The following is a 13558-nucleotide window of genomic DNA, read 5'->3' as shown; positions in this document are numbered from 1 at the left end:
TTGTCCGTACGGGAAAATGGGATTTGCTGTCTAGTTGAACCTGTCCTTGCCTCACCCTTCAACACAAAACTGCGCATGGATTATTGTTTCACATTCAGCGTTGGAGGCTTTTCCAGATTCCTTCATCTGCTGCAGTTTTATCTGCGTTTGACCACCATTCAGCACAGCAAAGAAGACGACGACATCAGGCCACCTGGTTCTGCTTCACGGTGACTGAAAGGTTTCCCAGGAACCTAAGTGGGACATTTGCAGAATCCCCACACTCTTTCTCCATGCTGAAATGGAATTTATTTCCTTTACCTTTTACGACAAAGTCATGGAAAAGGTAATGGTGTGCACAGCAGTTCTGAGTAAACCAGGAGGCCTTAATATCTCTGTGGGGCCCTGTGCAATGCTATACACATACCCTGCCAGAAATAAAGACAGAGGCAGTGCAAAAACTATCTGGAGTCCTAGCACGAGAATGTCGGGGTGTGCCTTGCAGTAAGTCAATTAATTACACCAGGGGGCGGGCTCTAGACTTTAAGATGCTGGGCAGGGCAGCCAGAGAGAATTTAGCACAGGAAGGAAATGACAGAGAAAGAAAATGCTTCTTGTGTTAAAGTATTACTGTGAAGAAGGAGTGTTTATGTACAGTAGCATGCAAGAATCCCTTGTGTTCTTTGTTTTTATTAATTAAACCACCGTGTTTAAGGCCAAAGTCTCCAGTCCCTCTGATGCAGCCTGTCACACAGCCGGAGACAGGAAGCTGAACAGGAGCTATCCCATAATCCTGCCCAGAAGCCACACGACAACCTCCTATCCAAACCTTCAGTAGTGTCCACTACCACTGCACAACACAAAAACATTACACAAAACCATGATGGACATCAGACAGAGCCCTTTAAACGTTTTTTGCGAATGTGATGTGATGGACTATAAGGCTGCAGTTATTGTGTTTTATTTTAGTCCTTTCCTACATAACAGGATGTCGGCCTTGTCTTGGAGCAGCCGAATGTGGTTAGAGCTGTTGTTCCCAGGAAAGCATTCCGGATATTACATTAAATCATCCCCTTGTACGGTTTTGTGGGAATCCAGGTCTATGTTTTTAGCGCAGCTCATTTACCCTCTGAACTTAAGGCGCCTTAATGATTCTCAATTAACACGTTCCAAACATCCTTGGTTTGTGAGCAACAGAACCGAGAGCGCACGCACAGGAAAACAAGTCATGTCTGATAAAGTTTAGGCAACGTTCGGAACAGCCCCTCATTTCAAGCAAGGAAAACCCTTGGAAATTAAAGATGATTTTTTTCCAAAGGCCCAGACAATCAGGAAAGTCTTTTCTTGTCCCTATTTTTAGAACTTTCTCTGTGGCTTTCCCAGTGGCCTCCCTCCTAAATGCGATTTTGACTGGTCTCCAGCTCCCTCCTCTCTCCATCTGCTCGGTGGATGTGTCCCTTATTCCCTGGCCTCTTGTAACAACAGCAGGCAAAGCTGTTCTTGTTTTTGCCAAGAAAGCATTCGTTTGCTAACTTGAGAAACAGAGGCTGCTAAGACTAGCCACGGTAAATAACTTTTTTTTTTTCTTTTCTACTTTTTTGCCTTTTATGGGCCGGTTCACAGCTGACGGATGAGGGAAAAATGATGGTAAAAAAAGACGGAGTGGGAACGAGCGAGTTTTTTTTCCACTTTCCTCCTATTATGTAATGCTGGAAAATGTGGCTGACTGCCGGTTTCAAAGCTCTGCTCAGTTGTTCAGGGTGTAAAAATAAAATATGATGCAATACTTCAGAAGGCGGTATGGTGGCGCAGTGATCAGCACTGCTGCCTCACAGCACTGGGCCATGGGCTCAGTTTCAGACCTGGGGTGCTGTCTGTGTGGAGTTTGCATGTTCTCCCTGTATTGCTGTATAAATGCTCCAGTTTCCTCCCAAGTGCAAAGACATACTGGTAAGTTGATTGGCTTCTGGGAAAACTGTCCCTGTTGTGCGCACGTGTCAGTGTCTGTACGCTGCTTGCTGGGATAGACTCTGGCTGCCCCGCAACCAGAGCGGGATGAAGCAGTCAGAAAACGAATGGATGGATGGGTGGAATACTTTGCATCATCTTCGCAAAGTTGGAAGGTGGATTTTGCAGTTTCAGAAAAAATAAAATCAGGGACAGCTGGGGATGAGCAAGGCAAGTGGAACATTCATTTTGTCGACCTTCAACTCAAGATGGGTGGCTATGATGCTGCAGAGGATTCGATAAGGGAAAAAAATGAAGCCTTATACAAGAGATTAATGAGGAATGACCTGAAGGTTATTTTAAATGCATTCTCCAGGAATGCTGTCACACACCTGTATTCCCCATCCACAAGCTGCAACTTAAAGGCAACTTAAAACTTTTTTAGGTTTTGAAAATACCTTAATCTTAATTATTAAGGTTTTTATCAGCAGTACTTTAGTTTGAACTTAATATGCAAGAAGTACGTGTCTGAAAGCAATACGTTAGGTATTATAATACATATAAAAATACAATATTTTCTATAAATGTAACAATAAAGTTTGAAATAAATTAACTGTTAAACAAACACTTTATACCTGTGAGTGTCTGGCCTTGACTTAAGTACAGCAATCAGTACTTATGTCTGGGGGGATTATCAAGTGAAACAGCAAATTTAGAAATAGGGCTTGAAGTAAACAGAAATCTTAAAGGACGTTTCGATAAAACTAAAACTGAAGCAGTGCCCATTCTACATTTCCCAAACAAAAAAAACCACACCAAACCCCCCGAAGTTACAAAATTCAAATTAAACCTATTAAATCTTCTTTTGAGAGAAAATCTTACATTTCCATCCTGAAAGATGTGGGTGGCGCTTGCTGGTTACTTTGTCTTTGCTCTTCATTTGGGGCACAAAAAAAAAGGATGAGAAAAGAGCAAGTCTGTCTGGCAGCTGGACACATTTGCTGCTTTTCAAAAGGTTACCCAGCCCCTTTCATGCAAAGCTGAAATGTGTAACATGTCAGACATTAATTCTTCCTCCAAGCGGAGGGAGGGAGGGGGGGGAGGGGAATGCCAAGCACATGAATCAGGGTGCTAACTTGGTGCTCAGGATCCCTGTCCTCCGATCATCTTCTCAAATAGAGACGGCCAATTCCAAGGCAAGCTCCTTAAACAAAGGGAGCCAGTAAAGTTGCAGTACAGGGAGTCTCTTAGGGAGTACCTGCCCTGTACCAGCTCCTTAACACACAGAAGCTGGCAGAGGGGTAAAACACGCACACTTGTGCCAGCCTGAAGCGTTGCCTCACGCGGGCACCTTACAAAGAAACTCACAGGCAGCACGCTTCAATCATTACTGCCGTTTCAACACTGCTGACGCTTTCAATGGAAAACCAAAGCATTCTCTCTAGGCACCCTTATGATGTTTTTAGTATTTCCGAAATGTGCTCTGAACTGTCTCATAGGTTATCAGCCTGGGACTCATGTGTTACAGTACTCCAGAAATCTTGTGTGTTCCAAGGGAAAAAAAAAAATGAAGGGAAAATCTCGCACGCCGTTTGAGTACGTCTTTCTTAATATGGTTCAGGACGAGACCCGCGAGATGTGACGTCTGGCTCGTGTTTGCTAAGCCGTTTGGCTGGCGGCGTCCGTGAATGACTCCTGACGTGCTGTCTCATCTGTGCCCGCCGGTTCTTCATTGCACTTTTTATTTGATTAACTGGAGGTGATCCAGTTAATCGCACAGAACTCTTGCAATGCCACTGGTTCTCTAGGAATGCTCTTCGCCTCCACTGATGAAGGGGATTGAAATTGGCGGATTACTCAGGAGGTATCGTGGCTCTCCCAGACCCTGTCAACCCCTTGCTGGAATGCTGCAGAGTGTCTCTCCTCGGATGTATACTAACAGCGTGTTACTGAGTGCAGAGTAAAGGAAGGAGGCCCCCCCGTGTTATTGTTTTAATCTATGGAGTAAATCAAGAACAGCCGCTCCTCGGATGAGCACTCCTACTCCCTGGTCAGATGTCAGTGCAGGCAGCAGACCATCACTTGTCTACCAGAAGAGTAGGGGCCAACTGAGGCAAAACTGCATGCCACGTGTTCCAGCGTCTTTGAATTTCGGGCAGTTTCGTTGTTCAGCAAGCTGCCTGGGTCTAACTAAAGGAGGACTGTTGTTGGTTATGGAGTTTTGACTTGTGGGTCTCGTGGGTTGAGGTTTTGATTACTTGATTTGACACGCCGGGCACAGCGCTTGAACTGATTTAGCCCTAGTTCCGAAGATAAAGCATCCCATCGAGCGGTTTGTCCCTGCAGAGCAGACAAGGCAGCGCAGTGATCTGTGTAGCAAATCACGGAGCGAAAGGAAGGCCCTGGCCAACAGTCTGAAGTGTGCCGTCTCAGGCACGTGGCTCATGAAGCAGGCAGGAGCTCGCGATAGTGAAAAGCAGCAAGCTTCGCCTCCCAGGCAGCACTCCTACAAAACCGAGCACGACCATCTGGAGCTCTTCATTCAGAAGGGCAACTGGATTTCCAAAGGTCGGGATCGCTTTGGAACCCGTTCTTGAGGATTAGCTTGCAATCCTATCTGCTACAGTATGTGGCATTCATTCACGACTTCCATGAAACAGTTCCGTTCCCTATAAGTAGAGCTTATAGGATCTAAAAAAATATAAAACATATAATAAAGGCCAGGAAAAGTGAGTTGTTCCAGTTCACCTTCCTTCACCATAACCCAGTCTTGAGCCTTTAATCCAAAGCAATATCATCGCCCCCCATCGCCCCCTCATGAATGAATTTAACCCTCCTCCCACGCCTGACACCATCATCATCATCCAAGTTTTGCGAAGGTGCGGCAGTCCTGAAAGACTCATCTCGGGGCAGAGGTGAGCTCTGCTCTGCCGCCCTCGTCAACGACTGCCTGATTCATTACTGTCATTTAATCTGACACACAAGCTCCGGCAGAAAATAGAGCAGCCAGTCCAGCCCAGAGAGGGAGTGGCTGTTGATTGTGTCCTGGTGAACATGAGCTTTTTGGATACTTTTTTTTTTTGCGGCTGCTGTATTTTAGTTTTCTGGGCTGCAAAAACAACCCCAGCTGGAACCCACACTGTGTCACCTGCCTCCTATTAAGGGAAGAGGTTTGCAAACGTCTGTACTGAGAAACCCTACAGAAGCTCTTAAAGGTCCCACCAAAAAAAGCAAAGAACAATCTTTGCAAGATACAGAGCCAGTCTTCCAAGTAATCTCATGTCATCCCTTGCTCGCTCTGCAGCTGGACCCCTTCGTATGTAGTGTTTAGACAGCAGCAATCTTCTGTATATGGATCTAGAAGGGCTATCGCAGATAAACAGTCCTTCTTTCTCAGGCAGCCCACACCATAAAACATTGTTAAAAAAGATTCTTCATAAGCCTTCCTGAGCTAGCAGGACTGGATTTGATCCTAGTTTTTGTGGGCTTGGGTCCAGCCTGGACTCCACCATCGCAGGCCAAGCCCCATGAATACTGCTATCGCAAACAACCAGGTTGACTGGAGTAAGGAAGCTGAAGTGCGCTTTTCAAGGATACAGAAACACTCTGTGGATAGGTCCAGAACCTTCACCATCCCATGCTGTTCCAGAGTCAAATTTATCTGTGATTGTGCTCTTCTGCCGTAGGCTATCCTACATTCCCACTAAATCCGGCTGCCCATGGAGACTAACGTCCAGGAACGCACAGATTTACATACAAAAACAAAATGTGGGCAAGGCATTACTTCCCTTTCAAATTCAAAAGTAGAAACTGAAAATAAACTAAGCTACAGAAAGAAAATGGCATTACAATTCAAATGAAAATCAAGTTGTTCTTGTCAAGAATATGTGTTTGGCTGCAGCTCTTTCAGACGGTATGCTGCGTTTTACAGGACCATAAAATCCTGCTGTCGCTTTAAAGCTAATTTCTCAAAGTTATCTAAACTGTTTTATTTTTAATAAAGAGAGGCAACATAGTATTTAAAATAAATATAATCAGAATGTAACAACATAGTCCAGATTAGGTTACTAGAGTGCTTTATCTACCAATCAGATCATGACCAGATTTACAACTTCAGCACTGATCCTGAGATAATTTCAGCAATATATTACTTAATTAATGCATCTTGATCAATGCATGGTAAGCATGTGTGTTGTGTTTCGCTTGATAAAAGACTGACCTAAGCAAATAACAAATAAAACCCTTATATTGAAGGATTCCCACAGGCTCGTTGTTTGTACTTTTAAAGTAAAAACCTGAGCATAGCTCATCACATTTCCGCGAACTGCCTTTCACGTAAACTGTCCACATACCAGACGAACTCCGACTACTGGCTTGCAGAATCCAATGTGCTGTGTGAGTTACTCTTTGATTTATTTTACCAGAAGAGATGTGTAGAGGCGGCAACACGGACGAATGACATTTCAGTCCAGGAGCTGGGTTTCTCTCCTCATGCTTACTGTCAGAGTAAGGAGTGATTGAGATTATTAAACACGATGCCAGAGTCAAAAGTAGCTCAGCTCTGATGTGGAAACTCGGAATGGTTTGAGTTGAAAGCTGTTAGACATTACAGCATGCGAGTCTATAAAGAGAAACAGCACTGGAACTGAAACTACTGTCTTTTGAGCTGGTCTTTTTTTCCCCTAAAAGCCTGATCACAGTCTTATTTTCCATTTCTGAAAAAAAAAAATTGCAAAGCAGGCCCACAGATGGCTTCCATAAGGCTTCCATACAGATTGAGTCACGGATTTCAATGACCTCAGAATAAGAATATGCAACTCAAAAAACATGAACAGGTAACCAAACAAAAGTACACACATCAAGGGCACAATTAATAAAAGGCACTTGTGCAATAGGTAGATTCGGCAATGGCAAAACAACTAGAGTTTAATTAAAGATCTAGTAACTGATATGTCTTCTAAAAAGAGAAAAAAACAGAAGTGTCCATAAGGTTTATTTCCATCCTCATATAAAAAGAATACCTACCACTAGCAATCGAATCCTGTTACTACTAACAATATTAACATCTGTAGTACATATTTACTATGCACTATTTCTCTTTCCTAAGGGGTTTGTCATTGGCGTTTTGGAAAAAAACCAAACCCTTAGTGTCTCATAACACATTTCACGCAAAAAACAAAACTTACACAACACCATTTAGTGCCAAAAAGAGGATATTTATATTTATTTTTCTTTTCCTTTTATTCAAAGTGACTTAACATGTCCAATGAAATCTACAACTGTAAAGATTTGGGTGAAGTAACTTTCTTAATGGTTCTACAGCAGTATTTCACCTGGGATTCAAACCCACAGCCTTCCAGTTATAGGTCTAGAACCCTACACACTCCTCCACACTGCTAAAGATAAGCATTTAAGTTGAGCAGAAAACCACATACCAGGTAACAGTGAAATTATTTTGAGTCGTATTTAAAATAACAGTATAACTAATCTGTCAATATACCATTGGTGTTTTTTATAATTTTGAAGCCGCCTAAATGTATTTTACTAAAAAACAATCATACAAGACACTGATCCCGCAGTACCACAGTTCAGGGAAGCCAGTGCCTAACCTAGCAAACAGACTACTGACATACAAAGACATACAAAAAAAACCACATTGGCAATTTTCAAAGCAGGCATCATGTCTGACTAAGTGAAGTTTAACAGTGAAAACTTGGCAGAGCAAATACAGGATCCTCATTTTTTTACACCAGCTTTGAACCTACATTGCTCTTTCCTTCCTTTTATCATTGCACCTCGGGGACTGCACACAGCAGCTCCCTTCTTCAGATCAGACCAACAGTTTTCGCTCGAGGTGCTGCAAAACGGACTACACCAAGACAGCAGACAGCACCTCTGAGCGTATGATCATTTTCCTGCTAACTTTGGCTAACACTGAGCTTTGCAGCACACACACCAGGAGAAGTCAGGACGTGCCTTTTGAAAGCCTGCCGGCTCGAATCCGCACGGCGTTTCTGGTGTCTGAAGCGTCTCACAGTGCTACCCTGACTGGATTGTGAATTTACTTTGTCTTGTAATTATTGTACCTCATGCTTTATCAGACCTCTAGCACCTATCCTGTTCGCACTGGGTGCCAGTGGGCATTTCTGTACATTGCTGCTGAATTCAGACAGCAGGTGGCTTATGCTAAATCTACCCCCAATGACCCACCCCCTCAATGCAATGCACCAGGAGCGAGCAGGGCAACTGAATGCGAAGCTCTCGGCGGAGGAGCCAGCTTACCTGGTAGATCATGACTTTGAAGTTGCGCCTCTTGAGCAGCTCCGCTTCGTTGCTCTCCAGCCGCTTGATCTGGCCCGCCTGCTTCTCCAGGTTCTGCCGGACGGTCTTGACGTTGATGCTCACCTTGCGCACCTTCTCCAGCATCTTGTTGACGGTGTTGCTGGTGGTGGTGTGGCTCTTGGCCAGCTTGGTCAGCTCGCTCTGGATGCCCGTCACGGCCCCCTCCATCTCCTGCTGCCGCTGCTCCAGGCTGTTCTGGGTCTGCTGGATCTGGTCCACCGCCCCGATGATCTTGTCCAGCAGGGTCAGGACCATCACCCCGTTCACCTGCTGGTCCGCCTTTGAAGCCGGCTCGTCGCCGGCCGCCTCGTCGTCCGAGAGGTCCGTCAGGGCCACGCGCTCCAGGTCCAGGCTAGAATCGGCCATGGCTGTCGATCTCGGGGTGTAGGGGGGGGGCGCAGAGACAAAATCTACAGGAGCAGCAGCCGAGTTTCAAATCCGAATCAACCCCTTCTCTCCAGGTGCCACCTCGATTCAAGGTCTTCCTTCCCCTTGGTTTGCCTCCTCTCTTTTTTTCCTTCTCTTTCTTCTCCCTCTCTCTCTCTCTCTTTCCCTCTTTCTCTTCCCTTCTTCTCTTTTCTCCCTCCTGTCTTCTTCACCCCGGGACGCGGGCCAGAGAAACGGCGAGCGGAGAGCTGCTCTCTCACTTACAGCATGTGCGCTCGGGCTCGAATGCCACCGCTGTGCCAAGCCGTCCCTTCAAGCTGATCTTTCTGCACCTTTTTTTTATTTTTTTTATTTTTAGCCCCGCCTCCCGGCAGCCCCCATTGGCCGGCTCCACCCCGTAGTGTGAAAAGGCCCCGGCCCAGCCTCCCCACCCCCCTCCCTACCCGGAGTGACCCACCCCCTGGGTGGGATGGTTGGAATAGTTCGAGAGGAGATGAGGACTGCTCTGTACATGCAAGCACAGGCACAGCTAAGCGAGGAATGTGCAGCCAGAGCTCCGATCATTTTTTCCAAAGTGTTTTTTCTCCCCCCCTTTCCCAGGACATTGAAATTAGACTGAGAAAGAGAGATGAGGAAAGGCGTAAACTGTTGAAACAGCTAGGGGAGTGGGGTGCAATGGGGAGGGGGTGCCCCTGGCATGTGAGATGTGACAGGCTCTCCCTGCCCTTCTCTGAGCTCCCATGCTGCAGAAAGAGGCGGAGAGGCAGGGACAGAGACGTGGGATATTCATCCCCATCGAGCGGCCCTAACCTCAGCAGTTTCGGATGTTCGCTGTGGTGCTCGCCCATTGTTTTTGCGAGTACAAAGGGAAGGATCTCTTTAGAAACGCGCAGGGCATTCATCAGCAAGGTCACATGAGTGAGCTGGGTGACCGCAGGTTTATCCTGCCACAGAGCAGGCTGGGCGTTGAGCTCGGCTGCATGCGGGGAAAACATTTCAGGCCACAACTCCGAGGAGCAAATTCCTCCCCGTGTACTGGAATAAAGAGCTCTGGGGCCCAGGAAAGAGTTAACCGCTCCAAGAGCACACACACCACGAAAAACTCCTTAACCTCCTCCACGGCCTCCCCATCCTCGCCCTGCCGACCTGTGCTTCGCCTGCATTCAGCTGAGCGGTCTGTTCACCCAGCCCTTTTCTCAACTGATTCTAGATGATTGATTGCAACAGTGCTAGTCGGTTCTTGCTGTGCCTCGTCTTGCAGGGTGCTGGCTGGTGGCTGAGGAGGGTCTGGGTTCAACTCCCTGGGCCTCCCCAAAACACCAAACATTCATTCCTCATGACTGCATCTTATTAGCCGCTTGAAAGCTGCAACTGAAAATGCCGATGCACATCTCATTAAACAAATTATAATATTTATCAAAGCTACCAAACACCGAGGTCACCAAAACTGGACTAGAAAGCCCTGACATAGGTGCATAACTCAAAAACAAGTCTTTTTTAATATTTGCTAACGGAGATAAACAGCACTGAGGCAGCAGCGTCTTAGCTGCTTTTGTGTCAACCCCTGCACCGCTACACGGAGTACAAGCCGACTTGTCTGCGCAGGTGTTATTCTTCAGATGGCCACCAGATGGCGTTTTCTTTCCGAACCTGCGGTCTTCTTCTCTTGCGGTGGGGGAGACGGAGCACGGCGTCCATTTAGCGGTGTGACAAACAGGTGCCGGCCCACTCAGCAACGAATGAACCCAGAATGGGTCACAGGCGATTGCCGATTCATTTTTGTTTTCTTCTCGTTTGTACCAATATTGTGGCCTTTCACATGAAGCTAGCTGCTGGGCGCTTCTAAATATCCTTCTGTTTAATTACAGCATCAGTGTCAGATTCTTCACAAAGTTGTCTGTAGCTTGCCAAAGCACACATCAGACACAAGGAGCAAACTCGTAAAAATTCTCGGTTTCTTCCTGCTGAAGACTACAGCACTTTTAAACACATATACTGACACCATATTATTAATCCTGTAGTTCATATATATAATAATAATATACCCGTTTATAATAATAATTCCTTACACTTTTCTGGACCAGGAAAGTGCTATATAAGTGCAAGGATTAATGTTTCAACAAGCTCCATCAGCCTTAATGGAACCAATGGATCCAGTTAAGTAAAGAGCTCAGCTGGAAAACCAGCAGGCATGTTGGTCCCCAGATTTGCTGCTTCATCTCTCAAGGATCAGAGCTCTCTTAATTGAACGGGTTTTTCTTGATTGATTTCTCAGCAGCGCACAGGTGTTACCAATCTTTTAACACAGCTGACAAGATGATGGGGGCTACCTCCAGACCAGTTTGTAATAACTGAATCTTCACAGCCTATGGCCTCCTCTGTTTTCCTTCATGCTGACTGTCAAACACAGTTGTGTGAATATACTTCATTTACAGACGCTCATTCATGTTTGACTAAATGCAGGCGTATTTATAAGAACGAGAAAAAATAAGCACAAAGTCTGCACCCCGTAAAGTGCTTCGCTTTTTGCCAATGTAAGTAGCCAGTACTTCAAATAAAACTACAAACAATATATCGGTACAAATTACTAAGGTGCAACTCCATTGGTTTCAGATGGGACCAAATCCTCATCCTCAAAGGTAGCAGTGGTTAAAACACTCAATACGTTTTGCATATTTTGACTTGCTTTTCTCATTTTGAGAATAACACTGTACTTAAACCCAAGACGTGTTTTAATATGCAATGTAACGATATGGAAATACCTTATCGGCCAGCGACAGGCATAACCAGCCCAGCGCTTCGACTGTCCTCCAGCGGAGCGCCAGCCCCCCCCTCACGTGATCTGAGTCAACGCGTTCGTGACGTCAGGCCGTGCGGGCGAAGAGGCTGATCAGCTGATGTTTCCTGGAGAAGGGGGTCGGAAAGCTTCAATTACAGTAGGAAATTGACTTATTGTTGTTTATATTTCTCATCTCAGTAGATTAAATGGCTCTAAAGTCTTCGCTTTGTTATTGCGTTTGAAAATACGGTGCCATGTGAATTTTTAATTACGTGTTTTTTTCTTGCTCCGATCTTAGGTCATAGGTACGGCTGTAAATAAGGTGTAAATGCTGCTTAGTACCGTATTCTTTCACAACCCGATCTCAGTGTGTACGAGCTGTGTGTTTTGAGCATATATACCTTTTATTTTAACTACTGTTTTTGTGAAAGCTCTTTCCATAGGTGTTGTGTTCTCGTTATGAAATCCTCACACACATTATCTAGGTGTAATCATTCAACCTACGCCTCAGGGGGAAAAAAAGAAACACTTTACTTGCTGCATCGTTTACTTAAGTACAATTTGCCCTTTTCCAGTTCACCTTGAATGAAGAAATAGTGAAGTGAGCCCATTCATTTAAACTAATTAAACACGACCGTTCATGTACCAACTTCATATACCGAGATTCTCGGAAACCATATTTTTAAAAGAACACTTTTTATTTAGTTTAGCACAGAGATTATGGACTATGGCGTTAGGAAACCTTGTCTTTCATTCATACAGTGGTTGAATTTGGGATATTAAGGTGCAGAACCAGGCACTAGTGCTGTATGCTATTAACGTGTTTCCTAGCTGACAAGAAACCCGTTTGAATAAGACTGTATTTCACCATTTTGAAAAAAAAACGTGATCTAAAATTATACCCTCATGTCGCTTGGCCCAATGTTATTGATGCGATTGAGAATCGCCTCAATAACATAAAACCGTAGAAGTGACATATTATTGTAATGGCGCCCCTTGACTGCTTTAAAAAACGCCAGTGCTGCAGAAACGTCAGCGCATTGAAACATATTAGGTTACCCGGCTTGAATTGCTGCCGTCCTTGTGTATTACAATAGAGGACTCATTCTGTTTCAATCGGCTTGTTTGATGTACTAACCGACTAACTGGCCGTGTGGGGTGAGTTCCTCATTTGGTTTAAACGCTGATTCAATTTCATTTCTTCCTGGCTCCTTACCCTTGAGGTAAATTCACCCGGCACCTTTAGGTCGGCATTGCATGATCTAAAACCACCATTTTCTCGTACAGCAACATCTGCGTCCATAATAATATTTCCTTGGCAGTAATATACACCGACCTGAAGCGGCGATTCGCAGAAAAATAAACAGTGACTATTTGAAGATGTCTTTTTTATTTGTGGATAATGCGGCGTCTCATTTGATTACTGTAATCAAGTCTTGCTGTGGAAGCCGAAAGACTGTTTTCACTAACTCTTGCCCCTGTGCCTCAATAATTTGGAATCCATTGCGTGATGACATAAGAATGAGCCACTTGTTCGGCTTTTGCTCTTGACTGCCTTAAATGAAACACTGCAGTAATGGGCTGTTGTTGGCTCAGATTATAGAGACGTGCCGGGGTTTGAAGCCTTCATCTCGCTCGTGCCGAGACTGGTACCCTTACAGTCACGTGGTCTGTAATTCCTTAAGCCTCCGGGATGGCTGTGCAGTGCTGCACACTCCTGCACAATGGTGCTCTCTGCGATGAGCAGCAGTGGGTGAATGCGTGCAGGCGCCTGGGTGTTCATAACCTCCCCCCAAGCTGATGCGTTACATTCGTAGCTTACAGTAGGAGTCCCGCTGTCGTACTGGATAAGGTCAGGATACAATGCAGTACTAGAACTGCCCCGTTTCCTAATGTTCGGGCACCTCATCAGTTTGCAGCAGATCTCCTGCCTGGCTCCCGGCAGTTTTTTCGCTTGAGATCACTTCGCTTTTAGCAATCAAAATGCACAGGATAGGTCCAGTGTTGTCTTCTGGCTTGTACCTGTCCCTGTGCTCGCAGCCTTGACAGGCCCAGGAGAAGCTAAACAAAGCAGCCCATAGACTGTCAGCCCCACCTGCACTTAATTTTAAGCAACTGACCTAC

At 45.3% G+C, this 13558-nt stretch overlaps 2 protein-coding genes across 6 annotated transcripts in view; one reads left to right on the top strand and one right to left on the bottom strand.

The window, feature by feature from the left end:
* The window catches only part of cavin1a (caveolae associated protein 1a), a 29283-nt gene extending 20309 nt beyond the window's left edge, over window positions 1-8974 (bottom strand). The window contains exon 1 of the mRNA XM_088622998.1: window positions 8209-8974. Coding sequence (XP_088479124.1) covers window positions 8209-8634 — 426 coding nt within the window. The 5' untranslated portion in view covers window positions 8635-8974. The remainder of the gene's footprint in view (window positions 1-8208) is intronic.
* Window positions 8975-11469: 2495 nt separating this feature from the next.
* atp6v0a1a (ATPase H+ transporting V0 subunit a1a) overlaps window positions 11470-13558 on the top strand; it is a 43040-nt gene continuing 40951 nt past the window's right edge. For all 5 annotated transcript variants that reach the window (XM_088622982.1, XM_088622981.1, XM_088622980.1 and 2 more), the window contains exon 1: window positions 11470-11591. The gene's annotated coding sequence lies outside the window, so the exon portion shown is untranslated. The remainder of the gene's footprint in view (window positions 11592-13558) is intronic.

This window comes from Lepisosteus platostomus, chromosome 28 (assembly GCF_059453375.1).
Source record: "Lepisosteus platostomus isolate fLepPlt1 chromosome 28, fLepPlt1.hap1, whole genome shotgun sequence".
Lineage (NCBI taxonomy): Eukaryota > Metazoa > Chordata > Actinopteri > Semionotiformes > Lepisosteidae > Lepisosteus > Lepisosteus platostomus.
Note: the sequence above shows the minus strand (reverse complement) of the source record. Positions and strands in the feature narration are given on the sequence as shown.